Source organism: Agelaius phoeniceus, chromosome 4 (genome assembly GCF_051311805.1).
Source record: "Agelaius phoeniceus isolate bAgePho1 chromosome 4, bAgePho1.hap1, whole genome shotgun sequence".
Lineage (NCBI taxonomy): Eukaryota > Metazoa > Chordata > Aves > Passeriformes > Icteridae > Agelaius > Agelaius phoeniceus.
In genome coordinates, this window is record NC_135268.1 from 61,507,265 (window position 1) to 61,532,162 (window position 24,898).

General features: G+C 38.6%; 1 protein-coding gene across 1 annotated transcript in view; it reads right to left on the minus strand.

Annotated features, from left to right (window-relative positions):
• STX18 (syntaxin 18) overlaps positions 1–21,186 on the minus strand; it is a 60,384-nt gene extending 39,198 nt beyond the window's left edge. The window contains exon 1 of the mRNA XM_054633068.2: positions 20,954–21,186. Within this exon, the coding sequence (XP_054489043.2) occupies positions 20,954–21,118 (165 nt within the window). The 5' untranslated portion in view covers positions 21,119–21,186. The remainder of the gene's footprint in view (positions 1–20,953) is intronic.
• Between the last annotated feature and the right edge of the window lie 3,712 nt (positions 21,187–24,898).

Genomic DNA, 24,898 nt, shown 5'->3' on the forward strand with positions numbered 1-24,898 from the left:
CTCAGGAAAGGAACACGATCTCCATTCTGAAATTCCTAAGTGCCCAGCCAGCTGTGAGACAATCTTAGGAAACAAGATGGTGGCAGAGACACTGACATGTATTTATTGACAGATTCCTGTTCACAAGGACTTTGCAGTGAGAGCTGCATTGGCTATCCAGCACTGAGAAGTACACTGAGATAAGATCACAGAAACCACCAGTGCAATGAAAAAGATGGTGCTTACTTTGTAAACTCTGATGAATCAGAAGAGCTTCAGAAGACAAAAATCTATTAAAATATTTACTCTGCAAAATGAATTTGAGTTCTTATTTTACTTGAAACACTCCATTAGAGAGACTAAAACAGGGACCACTTTCCCTTGTCTGACTTTTTATTTCATAGGCAACATCATTGTTTTTCAACAGTGTGGGACACACACATTTCAGTGATGATACCATTTTCATAGAGACCTTCCTTTCACAACCTTCTGCTGATATTCATAAGGCCATTGCTGTAGCATCTAGAGCAGGAAGGAACCATCAGGTAACTAAACCACCACCATGTCAAGAAGTAAACACACACAAAGTGTCCAGGAGCTTACAGACCAAGCTGTAAAACTTTCTAAGATGCTTTGTTAATATTCAGTGTCTATCAAACAGTTTCACTGTATCTCACAACCCATACATAGTGAAAAAATCAGTGTTACCTCTGTCTTTTGCCATAATAAACAGATTTCCCAGGTTGGGTTGCAGTAGCTAAATGCTATTGCATTGTGTGGGCAAATAACAGAACAACTGGATGAAAAATACTTGTATTTCAGCAGACAAGCATAGGGAGAAATTGGAGTATCTCTTGTAAGATGGATACTGGTTTGTGTACAGTTTTCACTCAAGGTTAGGCTAAAATGCTACTGCAATTTGCCAAAATATTTCACAGCTCTTACATGAATTAGTGAACAGTCTCTCAGGTCAAGGACAGAAATGATCCTACATTTTCATTTCTATTTGGGTTATGAACATCTGATTTAACTAATGTCATGCCACTGCTCCACAGCTCTGCTCTGCATTACAGATGAGTCAGTATTACTGAAATACGTTTCATCAGTATTTCAGTAGTCTGCTCATGCACTGGCATGATCTTAGGAAGAGAGAAAGGTAAACATGAAGTACCTCCCTGCTGAGGACCCATCTCACTAAAAAGTTTAAGATGAAAATGTTATGGCTATGAATCACAATTAGAACAGGAGAACTTAATACTAGAAAGAGAATTTATCATACAGAGATTGGTCAAGAGTAAGTGGTAAATGTCAAGCAGATATCTGACTGTATGAATAAATGCAACAGGAGCTGGTAAAGCTCATTGTGGCACAAATGTGGAAAAATAAGAGAAACACTGAGAAGTGAAGGAAGGGAAGAATTGCAGACAGAAGGGGGAAAAGAAACAGAAGCAGAAGGTCATGGTTTGAAGTAAAGAGTGAAAAAACATGAGAAGTAAGGTACACCCACGCTAAAGCAGTAAATATAATTACAATGCAAATGAGAGATGGATATCAGAGCACAGGAGCCTAGCACGTATTAGAATAGAAGATCAGGACATTTATTTAGGATAATAAACCAAAACAAAAGCAAAAAATCCCAAACTCCACACTTAAAGGGGAAAGAAACAAACTCCCAAATCAATTATTAAATCTCCTAGGATGTAAATATTGTTCTTGAAAGTGTTCAAAATAGCCTAGACAAAACACTTTATGCTACATATGTGCTAGCAAGGAGAGAGTTAACCTGACCTCATATTTTAATAACATGTTCTACTCCTTGGCACATTAGCATTAGAACCAGAGCATTCCAAAACTACAATTTTCCCCACAGAAACACAAAACAATTTCAAATGCCTGTAGGTCTAATGTCATACCAATGGAAAAGCATTTTGTTGAACACAGTGTATAGCAGCAGTGTATACCTAAAGTCAGGATATCTAAACTAGTTTGAAGATATTTCTTCTTTTTTGTCCTGAATATTCTTCAGTCCCCTACAGAGCAATTCAAATGTGGTTCCTGCATAGGCAACTCAAGTGTCTGTCTGACTATAGCATCAATAAGCATGGAAGAGACCAAAATGAGTAAGGATAGAAAAATAAAGAGAAGGAAAATAAACCCACGTTGAAGTAGAAAGTTTTACTCACACAACTTTGTTTCGTTCTATCTCATTGCACTGTATCAAATTAGCTGTACTGTGACTTCTTACATAGCTTAAGTAACACAACATAATTTTTCTTTTATTTAAAATGATTTGAGTACTTTCCACTTCAGAAATTTTTTTAAAAGCATAACTTTAATGACTGCAAGCATCTTTTTATTGCTTCATCAGTAGCCATTATTAATACTAATTAATGTGACAAATGGAGTCAAGAAAAGAAAAAAGTCCAAAAAGCAATTGCTGGACAAGACAGGAAAAAAAAGACAAAGGAAAAATTACTTATAAAGATTAAGCTTCACGTGGAAGGCACTTTGAATTCCTTTGTCTTATACAACAAATCAGATAGCAACAAGAGGAAAAAGCCTCCCTTCTACTGCAGAAAGTGAAACAACTGACTAGGTATTCGTGGGCAACCAAATTTTCCTTCTTGTAGTTAACAACAGTTCCTTGCCACTTAAATAAACAAGCATCTACTAATTCTGTAATGTATAGAAAATCAACCAAAAAATCAGAAAATAAATATAGTAACAAAGGAATAAAATGGAGTGCAAATTAAGAATACCAACAATAAGAAAACAATGACACTAAAATTGTGAGAGATTTCAACAGAAACCTAACAAAATACAATCCAGAGAACCAGAAAGAAAAACACACATCAAAAATGAAAGAGTTGGAAGGAACAAATGATGGCAAAAGAAAGTTACTTCTTTTAAATAAGCGAAACAGGAGAAAATAGGGTGACTCCTGAAGAACCTCAATTTTTCTTCAAAGTCAATACCAGGGATTAAAATAAAGTTAATATTCCCTTCAGATTTAAAAATGATCTTACAAGGCAAATTCAATGCATTTCCTTGAACAGAGGCAGCTAAGAGATGCGTGCTCTCTGCGGGTTCGGGGTGCCTGCTCCGAGGTTGCTGCACAATTACAGGAGCTGACTCAAGCGATCCAGTTTGAAAACAGCCAACATACAAATAGCCACTGAAGCACAAAGGAGAAATGCTTTCACTTTTCAAATTTCTCTTTCCATTAAACTAAAAACACAACTGTTTTTTTAACACTGTTTTAATCTTACACTGCAAGTATAATGTATGCAATACATACAACAGAAAATCTACCAGGCAGTCTTCAGAATGCAACTGAAAATCAACAGCAGTCTCTTGCAACAGTCACAAAACAAAGTCCCTTTTCTAATGAGCAAAGAGATGCAACTGAACCAACCAACCATTACTTGGGAAAAACACTTGATGTGGTCATGAAATATCTTGAGACTACGAAATAGTCTTTTTTCCTGTAACACAAATTCTGTCTATTGCAGCCAGCCTAATTCTTAAGTTACTGTTAGCAGCCTTAGAATTTGGGGTCAGTAGTATCACTACCCCTTAGAATTAAAATTATCCAGATCCAAATAAACACAGTGCTAAATCTAGACTTCTCATTTCAGGTAACCTGCAGGCTACAGGCTATAGCATCCTGGTCATAGCAGATTTTTCCTATGAAGCTGTAACACGGAATTATTAAAAATTCAGAAACTTACATCAACCATCCCTACTTTGCATTGCAGGCTGGTGGCACATTCTATGGCAGCATAAACTTAAATAGAATTTCTAGGTGAATTTTATTTCTTATGGTCATAATGGTAAGGAGGAAGAAAAGAGAGTGCTAGGGAACTTACTGGAAGCAGATTATGGTCATATCTTCTATGATAAATCTAGTAATACAAATATGATTGTGCAACAGATGATGACATTTGCTACTAGCAACAGCTGAAAGGCCTTCTTGGCTCCTGATGTGGAGTTAAGGCAGAGAGAAATAAATAACTTCCCATGGTTTTGTAAATCGGATTTTGATGAAGGACTGAAATTTTAAATTGGATTTCGTGACTTCTGAGTGCATGACAGTCCTTCCTTTTTGAGAGGGGAAAAAACTAAAACAACAAACCAGACTGATGTTATATACTATTACATTTCCTAATAATATACTACTTCAAATTTTGCTTTAAGATTATGATTATGAATATAATTTTATATATTTCCATATTACCTCTTCAGAACAGTATTGTTCATCCAGAAAACTACTATACAGTAAAAAACCAAACCAACCAAACAAACCAACCAAACACCTCCCACCCAAAAAACCATGCCAAAACAGAAATATTAGAAAGCTTTTCCCATGCTTACAAAATATGGAGACAAAATACATTCCATGCAATCTCTTGGGCTTCAGCTTTATGGTCAATGCAACATTCATTAGATCATTTTTTTCCTCAAGTGTTACAAGGAAAGCCAATTAAACATCAAAAGACTCCGGCTTGTCATGTCAAATTTACTACTTACTGGAACAGAGTGCCTTATTCATCAAATACGTGTTGACTTGGAAGTCACCATGAGCCACATTCTTAACTAATTACAGCAACTGCTACAAATACTGATTATTATTAAGAATAAGTAAGTTAAACTAAATGCACTAATTATCATAGGCTTCACTTGCCAAGAAACACCATTCTGTCAAAAGCACACTGCACAATTAAAAGTTAAAAATAAAGCATTTATTCTGTCCTTAATCATTGCTCTCCACTGCTACCCCAGAGATAGGAAACGTTCTCCTGTAACCACCCCAGTCCTGTGCACTGCACTGGGTTCTGGGAACTACACAGCTTTGTTGTGAAGAATGCCTGCCAAGAGAAGGCTGCTCAGAGATGCCCTATGTGGAGTAACAACACCATGTTGTAAACATTATGTCAGACAGTGAATGCAGCATCAGATTCCTCTCATGAAGATGTATATTATATTATATATTGTGTGGTTTGTTCTGCTTGTGGGATAATATCAAAAGATGCCTAGGCTTCAACTTGGGGCTCAAAGTGATAACTTACATTAACTGCTACAACTTGTAGCTGTGTATGTATTCTCTAACAATGCCTGCGGCTGAACAGATAGTTTACTTGCTTTAACTGAAATAAGTTTTAAAAAATAGTTGAAAATTTATTTTCAGCACCGTTTCTAATCTGTGTCAACTACTGGTAATATTGCAGTCAGGTAGTTGGGGTCCATATTTCTAAAAGAGCCAAAAACATCACAGGCGGATGTTTCAATCTGAATATTAAATACATGCATATGAGTACAGACATTAAATTACATTATTTTGTTCAGATTCTTTCATAATTTGATTGTGGCAATATTAAAGACTCAAAAGAGCTGTTAAATCTACTTTTTTAAAATTTAAAATTATTTATACAGTAAACTTTTAGGACTTCGTGCCATTTTATTAACTTCACTGGAACAAAAAATGTCACCATAAACACTAAGTCAACAATAAAAACCTTCATGATCTAGCAACTAGGTAGCAAAATAAATCCTTTAAAAACTATCAAGCTACACTAAAAATAAAATTAGATATAAATTCAAGTTTTAGACTGTGGTCAATTGAGGTCTAGACAAAACCCTATGTTTGTTCACTGCCTAGTCTCCAGTCTGCTCCAAGTTTGAAAAGGTAATTGAACTCAGTCTATAATTACTGGATTAGATACAGATGGGCTCTGTACATTTCAGGGGAGGAAAGAACTGTTTTGATTCATTTTATGATTGCCTGTAAGGTCAGACTTTTCAAAATGTACTTTCATCTGTTAAATAGTTTCTCAAAGTCCCAGGGGGACATCTTCAATAACTGATGTTTTAAGCAATTTGAGTCTATCAGATCCAGTCTTTGAATGTAATACGCTGTCCATTTTCTAGAATTATAAATGTGCATGTAGGTTAATTGCTACAACTCAGAGAGAGTTTCAAAACTACATTTTTTCAGAAAATTGCTAGTTTCACCCAACAACTGTTATGAATAAATATTTTCAGAATTATTTTGATTTAGGATACAGCATATCTTTGAAAATACAAATAAGTGACACAAATTAGAAATGTCCGTACTCATAATGCCTCCCCATTTGGGGAATGCTCTCTTAGGACCAAAGTGAGCAATATTTGAATAGTCTCAACTAAATGAGTGCATTTATTGCAAAAAAATAAAAAAAAAGATAAATATATCTTAATAAAAAATACTTAAAAACACTTGAGAAGACTTCTTTTTCCACAATCTCTTATTTGAGCCTTCATCCTCATTCTTAGTCAAGATAAAATGTGGAACAAACAATATGTAAGCATTGAACTTTCACTCAGCTAAGAATTTTTTGCAGTATTTTCTTCAATTAAATCAACCATAACTCTGCAGCCTGTTCCAGTACAACCAGGATTTCATCTTGCATCATTCAATGTCTTGCTCAGTTAACAGTTCAAACGCTCTGCAAAGAGAATCTAGCTCTGCTCTCAGTTAGGGACTCTCAGAGCTACTGTAATAGCAATTTAAAGCAGAAAACACACCATGCAATCAGAAGGCAACATAATAGTTCAGTTCATAGTCTTAAAAGAGGTAGGAAACTTAATTCCAAACTTACTATTCAAGAGTTTCAGTTTCTTTGTATTACAACAATCTTCTTCCTTATAAAATTCCAATAAGAAAATATTTTTTGTTAAAACATACATTTGTGTTTAAAACAACAATATCTCACTGACAACAGTCTGAGTCAAACAAGTTATCTTTGTAGGATCTATATAAAGGCATATATCTATAGAGTTGTTCTGCCAGAGCCTTAGTATTCAAGCACTGGCAATAAGGATAATTGGAGCTATGTTAATATAATATCCTTTGTCTCTGAGTGGGCTAATGAAAAAATATGTTATCTCATGTAATTTCCATTATTAATATTTTATTCCTATTATTTCAAAATCGTCCACAAGAGGGACAAAACCTGAAGGCAGACCCAACCACCACAAAGCCCCAGCAGAAAGACACATTCTAATAGCTGAATTATCTGTGTGCCTGCTCAGACAGAAGATCCTGTCCATCATCATCAGGCTGCACAGAATTCCCACCACAACTTACAAGTCTCACCGAAAAAAGAAACTTGTTCTGCTGCATTTTAAGAACTGATTGACACAAGTCAGTTTGTTCAAAACATTTCAATCTATAAAATGCCTGCAAGCAGACTATGGGTTTCTGCAGTGGTAGCTCTTTTTTAAATGTAAGAGCATCAGTAGCAACCATGTTATAAGCAAATAAAAGCAGTCCTTGAAATGAGCATGCAATTTCACTCAAAAGGTAAAATCCATTAATATTTGTATTATCTTCTTCCTCAACATCTCTAATGGATGTTTTGAAAGTATTTCTTTAAAATTTAAATAATACTCATATATAGAATTTGCACGAGGTGCATAATTCAGTTAAGTCTCAATCTTAAGAGCTATATAGAAAAGGCTTCTTCTCCTTCCTTGTAAGCAACAAAGTTTCCTTCAAAAAATACACATGCCTTAATTCCCCTAAAAAAAACCCCTGTAAGTATTTCAAGTGTATTGTGGAAATCTACATACTATTCCTGAAACTACTGTAATTTTTTAGACAATAAATTGTGAAGAAATGGTCAAGTAAGTGAAATGGCCATGCCATAGCACCACACATTCTGTAAGCTGTAACATGTCAGAAAATAAATCGAATATAAGAAGTTACACCGGGTCACATTTTAGACCAACTAATTAGCTCTGATATTTTTTTTCTTTTTCTTCTCCTTCACATTTTCACTATCTGTAGAAAGTATTTGCTGTACAGTCCTTTACATCATATTAAAACCCATAAGAAACTGTATCTGAGCTCTCATAAGCATTTCCCATCTATACTTAAACAGATTCCACAATGAGCTAAAAATTTTGTGAACTGAAAGCAACATCATCAAGAAAAATAAAGTGTATTCTTACAAGCTAGTCTCAACTCACATTATGTTGTATAATTGTGTCTTTAGACAATCCTTAAAAAAAAAAAGATATCCTATTCATGCATATTAAACAGTCAGTATGCAGACTACAGCAATGTGGCACTATTTAATCAACAATCACCTCATATTGATTCCTTCAGTCCTAAAAAAAAATTATATCTACATCTATATATCTATATATATATCTACATATCTATATCTATAGCTATATAATTTAACCATCTTTGTACATCACTCATCTCCTGAAATCTGTGGGGAAGAAATCTGACCATAAAAAAACCCCAAGCATTAAAAAGTGATTGTTTACTTCACAGCAACAAATTTCTGTGGTAGATTAAGCACCCTGTGAAGTCAAATACAGCTGTTCTATTTTAGAAATACTCTAGCACAATTTGTTTCCTCTAAGTTCATTAATTATTAAAAATGAAGAGAGAACATTCATACAGTTGCACAGTCCAAGGTTAGACTTATCAGAGTCACAGGTCACTGGAGCAGCAGTCTGGGATCTGGAAAACCAGTATCTAATTCCTTGCTTTGGTATGAGGCAGTGTCCCATAAGGAATTCCAGAGCCATCTCTGTGCATTAACTGCTGCATCACTTGTAGAGTACCACGTGTATTTTGAAATACATGCACTGGACTTAAGAGATTTCAAGTGATGCAGAACTTACCAAATCAAGGATCAGCTGAATCACACCTCAAATAATGCATCCTACTTGCAGCACTGTATCTTATTTTGCTGCTCAGAGGATCCATGAAGAAATCAGACTTTTTAACTTGTGATGATGTGTCTTAACAAAATAAGGTTAAAGGATTTCTCACTACAAGGTAGATTTTTCAGACTTTATATCATTCTTGTGGCTCTTTCTGTTGAAAGAAAAGCCCAAAACACAACAAAGCAACATCCCACCACTACCACACTTCTGAAAAAGGTTGACATCAGAACTGGACACAACATGTTGCCATTTTAATAGCGCTATACGCTTTCCCTTTAAGTGACCATTCCCACTATGTTTCATTAAACTTACATCTTATAAAAACTTAAGTTCCATTATTTTGATATTGGCTTCTATGTGCAATATTTACTAGAGCCAAAACTGCCAAATTCTGCCCTACCACAGCCACAACCAGAACCAATAATTGCCAGCCTTACACATGCAAAGGTAGTATCATGCCCAAGAAATACATAGATGTATAATACATTTGCATATATGTATTAATTTTTCTATATAGTTGATTGAGGAATGCCTCAATTTAAGCCTAGATAAAGGAACACTTTCCCTTGAATATCACAGCAGAAACTGCAGCTGGCACCACTGTCCAGCTGAACAGACCCAAAGAAAATAACATAAACAAAGATAACTGAAGAAAGAAGAATTTTGAATTAATCAAAAATTTGTAGCTGTCACTTGAAAACTAGGATGCAACAAGGTTCTGAAAGAAGAATATCCCAAGAACACACACATCTGTTTAATATTACAAGCCAACTGTCAACATCCTAACTGAAGTTTTAATTTAATATTTTTTCTTTCTTGATGTTTTACCTTTAGTCAATGCCTTGTGAGAGTATCAGCTTTCTATAAGAAACTGTTAAATATAAAGAAATGTTATTGTAGCATGTTTATAAAATCATAGTTCGAGAACTTTTTATTTTTGTAAGGCCTGACCACAACTTAATTATCTGCAGGACATTCCAAGCTCACTATTGCAAGCTCCAGTTCCCAAGCAATTTTAAACAATATCTATTGTACAGGACATACAGCACTGCAAATACCACAATATGGTAGTGTTTCAAGAAGTCACCATTAGACATGGTTTTTATTTTCAATAAATATGTTTCTCTACTAATCATTAAATGGTTTTCATCACCACTACATGTTTGTCTTTCACGCCTGCTTGCTATCAGTGTTTATTTTAATGTAAGTGAACAAGTCATAAAAAAAGGCAGATACCATGTATAACATGCTGCATGTTACACACAAAGTGTCCTAAGGGCAGAATGTTCTTCTACAGCTCACACAATGTTTTCCTTCTTTTCCAGGAAAGAACTAGAGTAAAAGCAGGAAACAAAACTTGTTAAATTGGAGATGGGGGAAAAGTGAGACCACTACCTCACCCAAAAACTCTCAAAGGAAGGCTAGAAATTTTTAAGAGAGCGAAATCTCAGAAGTCCTGGGAATTCAAATTTGTTTTTCAAAACATCCAAATCATCTGAAAATAGTCAAGAAAAAAATTCCATCATGCAATTACGTCCAGATTTTACGCATCAGTCTGAAAACCAGCAGATGAGACAAGACTTTTACAACTCAAAACTCCAAGAGTCTGTTCCCCTCCCCAAAACACCAAACATCTTGGTTTCAACCCATAACTGACAAACTCCTGTTTTCCTACCCATCAATCAACTCACCCCTTTTCTGGAGGCTGGTGACTCTGGCACTCACAGGCACGCTGCTGCCACAGAGACAGGGAGGAGCCCCCAGGGCACCCATGGGGGGCTCCCCTACAACCTGAGGCTCCCTTCACACCTCCTCTTCTACCTGACATGCCTCAGGTGTGTATTTTATTCCAGGAATCCCCACAAGTCCTGCAGCAAGATTATTTCTGGTCTTCTAAATAAGGTGATATTTTATTTTCACCTTGACTAAACACTGGAGGCCTTAGGTTTTTTTTATATGAAAAATTTTAAAAATTACAAAATTACCTTATTAAAATTATAGTTATTCTAGTTAGAATATTAAAATAATTCTTCATATTAGAGGTCAAATAAATTTAGGAGTAAAACCAAGACCCCTTCTCTTATTTTCCATCATTAATCAACATAACATTTGAGAGTTTATGGATATCCCCACAGAACCTCCATCAACATTCAGTTGAAACCCACTTCACTCTTCCTACACAGATGAAAAATTGGAGAGGTGGGTAACACCAGTCAGTTGCATCTACAGAAATTTCTATTCAGAAATGAAATATTCAATTTAGAACTGGTGAGATTACCTCCATATTCAAAACTGCTTAAAAGTCCACAAAAAAAATATCTGGTGTGAAATGACAAGCAATCCATTAATAGTGGAAAATCAAAGAGTGAAAGAAAGCTGGATTACAATAAATTGTATCTGTTTTTTGTTTTGTTTGCTTTTCAAATGCTGGACAATACCTGCAGAAATTGAATAGATGCAAATTTGAGTCGATGCAGCACATGCACTTTTCTACAGGTCCCACCAACCTCCATCAAAAGAGAAGGCAGAGTCAGAATGAAAGGGTAAAAAGGGACAGCAAACACCTGATCACTATAAAATGTAATTTTTTGCCAGACAGAAAGTTTTGACAAACCACCCTGAAGCCAGGAAACTTGCATTTTCAAAAAAGTATCCATCATTTAACATTCTATGCAATTATACCACGGTGTAATATTTTAACACTAAAGAACATTTTCCTCGAATTACTGGAAATTATTCATACCTCCAATTTTCACCCCTTAATTGCTCTCACTGCTGAAACTATCATGCCAGGTTTTAATATCTGCCAGTCTGAAAAATATTTTCAAGTACAATGGACTGAAGTTTCAAAGACAGAGAATATAATTACATAACCTTTCACTGAAAAATTGTATCCTTTTATCTGTGGTGAAACACACAAAAACTTAATCGACTCATTACCAAAAAATCACAAGCTATCAGCTCAGCATTACAGCAATAACTAAACCTGATGACCAAAATGAGTCTCAATTAGCAAAAACACAAATCTGAGTACTACTCATTGAAAGCAATGATATGTAACCAATTTTTGTGAGAAGTTCAAACACCCTTATGTTTTGAAATAGCTGTTCTCTGAGATTAAACTTCTTTTGTGAAGCGTAATTTGCATCCTAAATAACAGTATCTCCCCATTTTATTAGTATTTCAGAGTTTAAACCAATTAACATATGTGATGACTCAGAAATTCTGTTTGATAATTGTCACAGATGAGAAAACTCCTTAGCCTCGGTTTAGCAGAAGATAACAAAAGAAGTTACTTTTCCAGTGTCCAAGAACATCTTCTCTACCTAAGTGAAGAAGCAGGATGCAGCATGCACAGAAAGAACTGCAGGATGCTGGAAGTGTCACAGCTAAGACCTTCTCTGGACTGCTATCCACCAAACTATTCTCAAAAAAGAAGAGGAGGAGAATAATCAGACACCTTAAAGTTACCAACTTACAAGGAAATTAGCTTTATTTTGGCCTCAGTATTAATAGCTGGAAAAATAAACCCCACAGTGGCATCACTTAACAAATCACGCTGATATTCTTTTGTGTTTGCTTATTTTATGTTCATTTCTGTCCCAAACAAGAGATTATATTTCAACATACATAAATATAGAGCCCAAGGCTTGTAGCAATGGCAGTGCATCAAAGTACTCAAAATAATGAGCTGTTCTTGCTCCAAAATCTTTGATAAAGAACTCAGTGAAACAACAAAATGTATAAATGAGTCAGTTAAATTCAGTAACCTGAAAATATTAAGTTTCAGCTTTTTTCTCCCTTCTTCCCTTCCTCTCTTCCCTGTTTAGATGAACTATATCACAACCACATATAACTTCCTGATATTCATTCTTTTTTTTCCTCATATTTCTACCTCTAATATTAGACTGTATCTTCTACAACCTTGACTATTCCATTTTCTTCCAGCTATGCCTGCACATTTTCTGTTGTCTCTCTTTTCCTCTCCAGCTTTTCAGACACCTCAAGGCCCACCACCTTGCCCCTAGCCCATCTTTCTCTTGCAGAGGTTATGCTAATGTAAATTATGTTTAAGAAAAGAAGGAGGCTACCCATGATAAACCTCAGCTTTCTTCCACTTCCACAAATGTTATCCTTATTTGTGGGAGGATGAAAAAGCAAGAACTTGCAAAAGGTGTCAGCTTAACAGAACACCACAATCAGGAAAGAGTTCATAGTTACCAGCTGCAGGATACAATTCCTCCAACTGGAAGCCAGAAAAGAACCTCCCACAAGCAGCCTGGAAGGAGGTGAGGTGAGGACAAAGGCAACATCCTCAAAATGGAAACTGCAGTGTTAGATGCTTTTGGACTCCTCAGCACCACATGAGGTCCAGTTAGTCAAAACAAAATTGACAGGCAACTAAGGAAAGTTGTTTCCTGAGCCAACTTTCAATCCTGCTGTTCTGTTAAATTCAAAAAATAATTCCCATGGAGTTGAGAATGTACTTTAAAACAAACAAACAAAGCAGGGGGAAACAATGACAGACATTTGCACAGACATTTCCCAAAATGCAGGAGTTCGTAACTTTTCCCCAAGGCCAGCCAATACCCTCCTCACTGTTTTTGAAGTGACTTTTGCTAAAACCAGAAGCATCACATGGGGAACATTAGTGATTTGGCATTTAGTCCTAATGTACTGAACAAGGTCAGCATTTCATCCTTCTCCCAGTTTGTTGGGTTTTTTCCCAATCTTTATTTTGCTATTTCCTTAACCAGCTTTTTATATGTTTCTCATCTACTAATTAAAATTATCGTCTTTCCCTTCCGTCTCTCAGACTAAACTTCTCTAACAAGGATGAAGGAAATGAGAAGTAAAACCAATAAATGCTCATAATAAAAAACTAACATTAACTGTAATTTGCACAGGGGAAGAGATAAATCTGAGATACTAGGCAGCAGTATGCTGTAACTCCCTATTTGAAAAAGTACAATTTCAAAATATATTTTCTGCCTACAACATGGGGGAGGGAAACCCATGTGCACGTAAATAAGTACAAAATGCAACATCATCGGTGAACTTTGGGGGAAAGAGCAACTGTTCATTAACTGTTCATGAGAGAAGGAGGAATTAATCCTAATGACCTCAGCAATGGGCCAAATTTAATAGAACTTAACTCTCATTAAAAGTCAAGTGAACTGAAATCACTCACTGTCCAAAATTTGGCACAGTCATTCATTTCTAATAAAGACTCTAATTTGGCTACACCACAAACAGTATATATTTCCCCTGCATTCAAATATTCTCTCATGGGAGTTATTCTTATGCAATCAGCAGAGTTTAAAAAAATCTTATTAAACAGCCTTATTAAATCAGGTTATAATTTTTTAGTTGGAGTATAAAACCAAAACCATTAAAGCACACAACTTCAGCCATTTTTGGCCATTTCCTTCATAGCACTGGTAAGTATCAGCTATCCAATTACAATAGAAGCAGTTCAGTACATGACCATGCAGTCTTTGGTGCTCTGCCTGTGTTAGCCCACAATGCTAAATTCACTCTTGGATATGGAAGTTTTAAGGATTAAGTCCCTTTCAGTTCTGTTTTAGACCTGGAGAATACATGTCCCATCTCGTAAAAGTTACAGCAAACTGACTATTTCATTATTTTGGATATTCCCCAGTTTTTTTTAAAGCTCACATATAACCTCACTTGTTCTGGAGTCACCAACCTGAACTTGACTCAGAACCAGCATCATAATAATTACAGTATATGCCAATAAAACATTTAATATTTGGCTTTTTTATTTTTCTATACCTTTCATTTTTAGAACAGGGATGGTGTTACTTCCAGCATCAGTACATTGGTACCTGCCACTCACTGAAGTCATGATATTTCTGAAACCAGTAGGCAGTGGAAAAGCCTGTGGACCTCCCAGTCTGAAAGTCAACTTTTTCCTTATCATATTAGAATTGTATTAAGCACAAGGAATCCTCTGAAATCTAGATCTCTAGATTTGATCTACTAATATTTTTCAAACTTTCTATTTGTAAACACCTAGAAATTTTCCAGTGAGTGTCTTGTCTTTCCCTACTAGCACTGTGTACATTAAACTATTTCAGTGGCTCAATTTTATTCTAGGTACCTCTTCAAACAATCCTGAACACTCTGAAAGGGATCAGAAAGTATATATGTTTAAAACCACTCCCTTTTAGTTGTCCTATGTCAGCAATGACATCATGCTATTCAAGGTGCTCCTCTATAGTCAGTCTGAGGGACCAGCTCCTGGTTTGGGCATTCCCCTTGCCTTTTTTAGGCTTTATTTAATGCAGTGACAGTGGCAAAGAATAAACTGGAACTTCATACACAAACACTCCTACCTTTTTCTGTCCTAGGAGAATGCTCTAAATACCAGTCTGTACAAAGATCTGCAGGAATATCTCAAATCTAGCACCAAGGACAAAAAACCAGCTCTCCATTTCTTCTAATTGCACTGCTATTTTAAATTATCCCATAGGTTGCACTCCAAACAATGAAATAAGTTGGACTTTCACAGGTACACATGAATAGCTGTTTTACATATAAAAATAAAAAATAAAAAAATAAAATTATCAAGTCACCACTGCCCTATGTGTAGCCAAAGCAATGTATTACAGAAGTCAAGGCCTTGGAATTAAAAGGTTTGCTCAAAATTTATATTCAATGTCATTTGTTCTGACTTTCACAAGAACTAGTTTTGGAGACAAGTTTTATGTGGGGATTTTTCCCCCTCATTACACATTTGTACAGAGCAGCTGAACATAATTTTTGTGTGAGTATTGGCCTATTGTACCATGCTTTTTTTGAAGAATCGGTTAATCATCCTACAGAATCCATACACAGAACTTATATGAATAACAGATGTTGAAGCCTCATGAATCTGGCATCCTTATGTGTTCAACAGCTTCAAACATGGATATTTGATCATTTTGAAATTTTGCACTTAAAGATTTAGAAGCATTTAACCGTTCAAATTTTCCATTCTCAAGGATATTTATTCACATATGCCTGATATTGTTTTTGAATAATTAGTGTTCCAACTCTGCAGTTTTTAGCTTTTCACAAAACCTTAAATAAGATGATTTCCCAAAGCAAAACAGATTTTATTCAAGACTGCAATTAAATCCACCATGAAATCCTGCTTGATTGTTCATTTATATTTATTTCTGTTTATTGGCTGTATCAGCCTTGATTCCATTTCTCCAACACAAATTGAACAGTCACCAATCATAAGAAGTTCTTGTTCCTTCTATGTTTTCAAATATCTAAGTATATTTGACAGAGGATATTCCCAATTGCTCTCATGTGCCATAAAAAAGTAAAAGGGAAGGCCTTTAGGAGTCACATTTCCTAATACTGTCTTAAAACAGCAGCTCAAATGACAAATATTTTGCAAAACTGACAATCTTTTAAAACATACAAAACAACAGATTTAAGGCATTGTAAAGCTGTGAACCAATGTCACATAAACTGGGCTGTGAACTGCTTATGTTTGTCACTGAGCACTTACTGTGAGCCCATTTTTTTAACTAAAATATTTCTGCTTGAATCTTTAAAATTCTTCTATCACTTAGCTTAATCCCAAACCTGACACCATACCAAGGAAAAAATGTATTGGATTCGTGTGGCAAAGTTTTGGTAGTGGGGGGCTACAGGGGTGGTTTCTGTGAGAAGCTGCCAGAATCTTCCCCCAGGTCCAGTAGAGGCAATGCCAGCTGGCTCCAGGACAGACTGGGCAAGGATGGGCCCAGCAGCAACAGTGGCTGTGCCTCTGGGATAACAGAGTTAACAAAGGGGTGAGGAAGTGCTACTGCACATCAGGAGCTGCAGCAGGAGAGAGGAAAGAGAACATGTGAGAGGAACAGCTCTGCACACACCAAGGTCAGTGCAGAAGAAGGGGCAGGAGGTGCTTCAGGTGCCAGAGCAGAGGCTCCCCTGCAGCCCCTGGTGCAAACCATGGCAAAGGCAGCTGTGTCCCTGCAGCCCATGGAGACTCCACAGTGGAGCAGGTGGATGCCCACAGGCAGCTGGGACCCCATGGGAAGCTTGCACAGCCTCCTGGCAGGACCTGTGGAGGGAGGAGCCCACACTGGAGCAGTTTTGCTGGCAGGACCCCAGGGGGGACCCACACTGGGGCAGCTCATGGGGGACTGTCTCCTGTGGAAGAGACCCTTCTCTGGGTCAGGGGAACAGTGTGAGCAGTCCTCCCTTGCACAGGAAGGAGCAGCAGAGACAATGTGTGAGGAACTGACCTCAGCCTCCACTCCCTGTCCCCCTGTGCCACTGGTGGGAACAAAGTAGAGGACTGGGAATGAAGCTCAGCCTGGGAAGATGGGAGGAGTGGGGGAAAAATGTTATTAAGATTTTGGTTTATTTCTTATTATCCTCCTCTGATTTGACTAGTAATAAATTAAACTCATTTTCCCCAACTGAAGCTGGTCTTGCCCATGACCCAGTTGCTGAGAGATCACTCCCTGTCCTTACCTCGACCCATGAGCCTTTCATTCTATTTCCTCTCTCCTGCCCAGATGAGGAGGGCAGTGATAGAGCAGCTCTTGTGGGTACCTGGCATCCAGTCAGGATCAAACAACTACATAAGCCTATATAAAAGTATGAAGAAATGCAAACTTTAGTAACCCTGGATACTGCATTTTAAACAGCCATGTCACCATAAAGTCTAAGAGAAAGAAAATGTTTTGTTTTCATTCACTAAAAAGCACTAACATACACATAACGAATTATAAGTCTTTTATAAATTGCAAGTAATGGAAAGTCTGTCACTGGAACTGTAGCTTTCCTGTAGCTACAGGATCCTGTTGATCCTTAACAATAATTTCTTACCTAATGGTCCTAGACATTATGGTGAAGAGATTGGGAGGCGTCAAAAATTTTCACCACAAAAAACATAAGTCACATTACATATCAGACAGCCCAATGGTTGTACAATGGCAGCTGACAGACCAAAAAAAACCCAAACCAAATAAACAGTGACAGGTCAATGCCAGGGCAAAGAAAATCCTTTCAACATCTCAGAGCCATAACAGTCATCTTTGATTTATATGAATGGAACTATTTTACCACAATTTAATAACATCACCAACAACACCAGTCTCTGCAACTAACTTTACCATGGTTATAGATGAGCTCGTAATATCCTTGTGTTAAGAACTTAAGTCTCAAATACAAAAACCTTCATCAGCTCCCCAGAGACTGCAGCAATACAGTATACCTGAGCATAAAATAGCCAGCTTCAAAAAAATACTAATTAATACAGAATGCTGAAATATTTTCTTGTGAGCAACACAAAACACCAAGAGCACACGTCTCTAAACCAGTTTCCCCACACAATATCAATTCAAGTCAAAACTCTTATATTCTACATTCTCTGTGCCTCCTTCAATCCACCTAAAAAAATCACGTTAAGTTTGAGAACGTAAAATAGGAATCTGTAACTTTATCTCCCAGGTGCAATGAACCTTTATCACACACACAGAAGCTGTGAAGGATTACTGGTTACAATATTGTAGGATTACTAGTTACAATTACTGGTTACAATTTGTTACAGCTTCTCCTCCAAACACTAAGCACCTTCAATCTTCCCTCCTAAACATCACTTAGAGACTCTATAAAAAGAAGTTAAAACCCAAAGCAGTTTCCACAGTCCTTGGATCCTACAGCAAAAGTCACAGTCCTTCAGGGGCAGAAAGGAGAAAGAACATTCAATGTATGAGAGTTATATCACTCAATACAGCTCAGCAAAGTGCTCAAACACCTTAATTACGTGATACAAAAGCTCTGTGGGATGGGCTAGAGAGATCTCTGATCCTACAGCTGAATGCCACACTCCAGCTGTGTTGCAGCTGTGAGCAACTGGCTGCTCCTCCTGGAGCTTGGAGCACAAGCAGCATCAGCAGAGCTCTACCTGCAAGATGCTATGCAAACCCACACAGAATAGAATGTTGAAAGGAGTAGTTCCTTGTGTAGACTCTATTATTTCACTACTTCCACATTTGCATGTCAGATGGAAAACTTGCACTAAGGACTTTGGGCTTCGCTAGTTTGGAAGAAAGGAGGCTGAGTGGAAACCTCATTGCTACATTTTCCTGAGGAGAGGACATGAAGAAGGAAGTGCCAATCTTTTCCCTCTGGTATCCAGAGTCAGGATGACTGGGAATGGTTCAAAGCTGTGCCAGGGGAGGCCTAGACTGGACATTAGGAAGCATTTTATAATGAGCAGGTGGTTAAACATCAGAAGAGGCTTCCCAGGGAGGTGGTTGGTGCCCAAAGCCTGTCAGTGTTCAAGGAGCATTTGGACAATTCCCTTAATAACTTGCTTTAACTTTTGCTCATCCCTGAAGGGGTCAGGGAGTTGGAGTAGATGATGGTTGTAGGTCCTTTCCAACTGAAATATTCTATTCTGCAACCAAGTAAGGCATAAAGAAACTGGTGACTAAGTGTAGCTTATTCAGGGTCTTTACTGTTAGAGAATTTGACACATACATGATCAAACTGAACTGTATTTGGCTGAAATAAAAAGATGAAATCATCATTTATTTTACTATAAATCTTAATTTCAAGTTACATTTCAATGTTTTATTCACACATTAAAATGACGTTCTGTGGTCTGGTGGGCTGTTGGCTCACTGCCACAAAGGTACAGGACTTAGAGAGCAAGGCCAGCCCACCTTGCTCCTTCTCACTGACCAGCTGTCAAGAGGCACCACATGTTCACACAGCAACACACTGCAGCTTTTGCTTCTCCTCCAAAGTCATGTTTATATAAATACCATTAATTAAAACCATTGCCTCCCTCAGACAGTTCAGCTCATCCCCCTTGGCACTAGCTGTTTACTTCATCTGATGCTCTTACAAATTAAACAAGACATTCTTCTCCATGCCTTTGTCCTTCTTTCTGTTGTCTGGACAGTGCACTGAGGAAACTCAGAAAGGGTGAGGAGTTCAGAGAAAAAACTGGGATCATCAGGAAACAGCAGCTGTGAACAGGGGTAAGCCAAAGAACCAGGGCAGAAAAAAAGGCCATGGCTATAGCATGCTATCACTGCACAGGACCACAGCAGGGGAAGGAGAAGACGGAGGTGAAGGTAGGCTTAAGTATGAATAGAACTTTAAAAAACAAAACCAAACTTGGGAATAGGCAAAAGCAAAGAAGCCCTGGTAGCAGGAAGGTAAGGGGGAGCAAAGACTAGAGGGGAGGAAGAGGTTGGCATGAACCTAGTCTGAGACTGTAAATACTTTGAAATACAGACACAGAAACTGAGCAGGAAGAATCAAAATGCAGACAGAAAAAAAATACTAGTGGCAATGGGACAAAAGGCTTGTTCAATAGAGGTAACAAACAAATCTGTGGCTATAAGTGTCTAGAATGGAAACCTAAAAACCTCATATTTCTTTGTGCTTCCTCTGCTACCATAAACCACTTGTGCATTTCTCATTTAGTCCCAAACTTGCAAATCCATTCTGTAAGTCTGTCTCCTCAGAGTTCCTTAGTTTTCCAAAATACAGTCCAGTGCTTTATCAAAGACATGTTATTCAAACCCTGCCTTTGACTCAGAATGGAGGAAAACAATATGCAACAAAACTGTTTTTACAGAAAGACTATGGACTGAGGACTGCTGTTAATGCCGATCATCTTTCACCTCTTTTACTCCCTAACTTTTCAGTGTTTGTCTTTGCAAGTCTTAAAACTTTCCGATGACCTTTGTACATGTAATCTGCCTAGGGCTGGCACTTAAGTGCCTCACTGGGTGACAGCGGAAGCCAGCACGCCAAAGGCAGTAAAGGGAGCAGCCCTGCAGACGCAGACGAACGCGTGTGCCATGGCAGCGCGCTGTTACGTGGCAGCAGGCAGGAGGAATCAGCCGTGCTCAGCCCGTAGGCACGGGCCGGAGGGGCGGCGGATCCGCACGGACACAGCCGCAGCCCCGGCAGGAGGCCCCGGGAGGGGCCGCGCCGCGGGGAACGCGGGCGACAGGCGGGCTCGGAGCCGGCCCCGGCAGCGCCGGGCCCCCGCTCTCACGCCGCGCTCCCAGCCCACACCCGTGTGGGAAAGTGCCGCCCCGCGGCTCTTTGCGGGCGACTCCGGGGCCCGCTCACTGTCCCCGGGGAGCGCTGGACGCTCCGAGGCGGCGGTGAGGGCCGGGCTGCCCGCCCGGGAGGAGCCGCTGCCGGCGGCCCCGGCCGCCCCTCGCCCTCCCCCCGGGGCCGTACTCACCACCTCCCGCGCCCTGCTGGTGAAGTCGCTTTTGGAGCGGGCGGTGCCCCGCTTGAGCAGCTCGTCCCTGGCGCTGTCCCCCGCCGCCGCCACCCCCAGCGCCTTGTTGCGGGTCTTCACGGTCTTCACGCTGGCCTTGAAGAGCAGGGTGATGTCCACCGCCATGGCGGCCGCCGGTGCCGCCGCGCGCCCTTCCCCGCGCAACGCGGCCCCGCGCGGCGCGTTCCGGCTGAGGGGCGGGGAGGCCGCGGCGGCGCGGGAGCGGCTCCGGCCGCGCCAGGCCGGGGTCCGCCCGGGATAACAGCGCCCTGTGAGGGACGGGAGAGAACGGGATGGGACCGGAGCCGTGTCCCGACACAGCCTGCACGTGTAACCAGCGCTGTACGGAAAATGGAACATGTACTGTGTAACGACTCCCCTCCAGGACGCCCTGCCAGGTGTAGCCGAGCAGTGCTGGTGCAAGGCAGGTTAATTAGAGCTGATTAATACATATTAACGAGATCTGCACTGCGATCTGGGGTAGGCGCTGGTGTGAGACTCCCCTAGGCAATGCCATCGGTGTGATCAGACACCCTTCTGCAGAAGAGAAAGCTGACTTCCCAGGTGCCCCGATCTGCTGCCATCCTGCACTGGGACAGTGTCACATCAGTACCTGCAAGATGTAGCACAATGTTGACGATCTGATTCCAGAATAAACTTTGTGAAATAAGCTTTGTTATAGATGCTATAACTTATTATATTGTTCTGTACATGCCCTAGCTACGTGGCACCATGGGGAAAGCTTTTGATCAAATAACTAGTGCTGGTGTTTACATAAATGTGCTTCTGCATACATATGTGCCACCCAATGCTCTGGGATCCAGCAGACACCATGTAGTTTTTAACTGTCGTTTCACTGACCAGAAGCACATTTATTCCCTGACACAGTCTCCAAAGAGCAGAATTTCAAAATCCTGCCTCACCCCATCAGACTGAAACTTAATCAACCAGAACTATTTTTCCCATCTACTCCAGGGTATCAGGCTTTCTTCTCATGTTGATTACTACTCTGCTTTCAGTTCAGTTCCCATCAATTCAGCCTTAGCTGCATATTAGTGGCTCCCTCACAGTTATATTGTAATTAGCATTCATGCATACTTTGTTATTATTGTTCTATTTTCAATTGTGTTTTTATTGTGGTATGGATACATATTTCTAATTAAAGGAATAAATGTTTTCAGTCTCTGTCCTCGGTGCTGGATTTACCATGAGAATATATTTAAAGCATTAAATAAGTGGACAATGAAGGAGATTAAAGTTGTCATTCCAGGAATGCCAGCAGTACTTGATTGAACCCTGAGCCAAATGCTTTCTCTTTTAAGATTAAGAAATTCAGTATAATGATACTTCAGCAAAGGATATGTTTAATAAAGCTATGTGAAACACACACGTAGTAAATCAGATCCTTTCAGGTATGTTCCCAATATTGTTGGATTTTCTTTTCCTTGCATTGCCAAAACCTGAGCAGTCACATTTAATAAACTTTCAGGAATGACTTGATCATGCTGACATCCTCAGTCTTCAACTTCTTGAAAACACTTCTGAGACATGTTCGTGAAAGCTACCTGTTAAAGTAATTTTCATGTGCTGTGGTTCTGCCATCCTTATCATAATTAATAACTCATTCCACGTGCACATTCTTTTACAGACACTTGCACAGGTCAGGTTTTGTCAGTAGAAATAAGAAGGGCCCATGGTAGTATGCTGCTGAAAGTGTAGGTGATAACATTAACCAGTGGTTTTGTGCACATTCAACTATATGGTTTGTTCCAATATTTAATGAAGCAAAGATTCATTATACTCCCTTAAGGTATTCTTATTGAAGTGGCCATTGGATAAGAATCTGCAGAGTTTTTCTATTAGAGTGCTGTTTTTATTACATTTAAACTGTAGAAATATGAAAGCTATTTTGAAATTTTGAACTTCACGTTCCTTTCCTGCTTTTAGAAAAAAACCAATGTGTTGGTGCCCGTGTCAAGCAATAATTTAATTATTTTCTAATGAGATTTAGATTCTTTAAAATAACTGGAATACTCTATAGATATTTTTTACCAAAAAAAAGAATCTACAGTTCATTAAAGCAGAGTAAATTTTAACAGACATACTATATTTTACCTCCTAATTTTGCAAAGGTTTATACACATATTAAACTACTTTGAATACTTCCACTGAGGTCAGTGGAACCTCACAAAGCACACACATAACTCTTTTACTAGATCAGGACCCTAGCTGGAAATTCTTTGGGAACAAAATCATGTCTTTATTTCTACTTTTACTTATTTATTTATGCTTTATGCATGCGACCAGTAGTTACTGAAAAACACCCCAAAACAGTAAGAGTAATATTACACAACTAATTTTGAACCTCAACAGTCTTCAAACTTCCATTCCAGCCCAAGGAAAGAAACAGAGACACATTTTAGAAGAAACACAGTATTAAAATTCCATATAGCTGATCTCATCTGTCAGAAATAGACTGAACAGTTAATCTGGCAAAAGAAAAACTTTAAGTGCCTTTTTAATGTGAAAGAAGGTTGCTCAAATGGTCTAACTCATTAGGTATATAATACCCAGGGCCTCTGCTGTAGAGATAGATAGGTTTGGAGATTACAACTGCTTTAAAATCAGCTGGTAAGAACTGGTGCCCAGAGCTTTCATTTGAACTTGATCCCAGCTTCCTGTATACAGTAACTGCATCTCCTCACTAGTCATCTGCACTTCCACAGCCACCTTCTTTGAAAAGCTTAGAGCTTACTTTGGAGCAGATATGTTTCAATAGTACATGCTGGAGCTTCCTGTAATTGCTAAAAACACTCACCTTGAAATTTAAGATTTTAAGGTTGGAGTAAAATTCCAGAAACACTCACAAAGCACTACAGTCCCACCTGGAGCAATGCAGGTAAATTGGTGAGACCACATGCACTGTGCACTCTGTTGTGCCCCAGCAGGAGCATGTCTGGAAGAGAAGAAATGAGGACATTGCAAACTACAACAGTTTGGTGTTCAGTGTGAGGACAGCAAACTGATTATCAGGTCTTGGTGTACCTGCCTGCTTAATAGGCAGTCCTAGGAAAATCTGCCAGTGAAAAGGAGTTCATGTTTCCCTGTGATTATCAATCAATGTGCCCATTAAAGAGGGGCTGGTGGGGTTGTCTCAGAGATGGGTAACTCCATCAAATTGTAATTTCCTTTGGTGTGAAAAACAGACAAAAGCTCCTGAACTTCCTCCCAATGTTACAAAGGTCCTAATTTGGCACAGGCAATAGAAAACTACATGTGGTCCATTTTATTTATTTTTTTTTCTGGCATAAACCCAGTAACTTTCTTTTTTAGATGGCAGTGTTGCAAACTGAAGAGAATATCAAGAGGAAGGCAATTTGTTCACAGTGCACATTTGTAACCAAACAAATCAGAAAGGGAGAAACTCCATTTGATGACAGTCTGAACTTTTGAGCCAGTAGTGTGCATACTTACTGGCTTACACTCAAAGTAAATACAACTTTGTGGATGTGCAGAGAAATCTTCTTCAGTGTTTAAAAGTGGGGCTGGAAGACAGTACAACATGTACAAGGGAAGTATGATCACTTCATTGAAACAAAATTTTGTGGAAAGAATGGATATGGGCTGCAACTTGTGCTGTCTGTGGCCACAAATATTGGCTGCTAGAAACCAGTTCAACTGGCAGGAGAGTGATCTTCCATTGATTCCATGTTAACAACATGCAAAAGTGAGGTAGGGTGGCCCTTACCAAAGGATGGGTAAAACAAAAATGCAAAAAGGGTAGAAAAATTAAAATGTAGAAAGAACCTATTTAAAGAATTCTTTTAAAGGAGAACAGGGGAGAAAATGGAAAGCTTCTCTGAAGTTATTTACAGACAATGATAGGGGAAAGGATGTTATGAGATC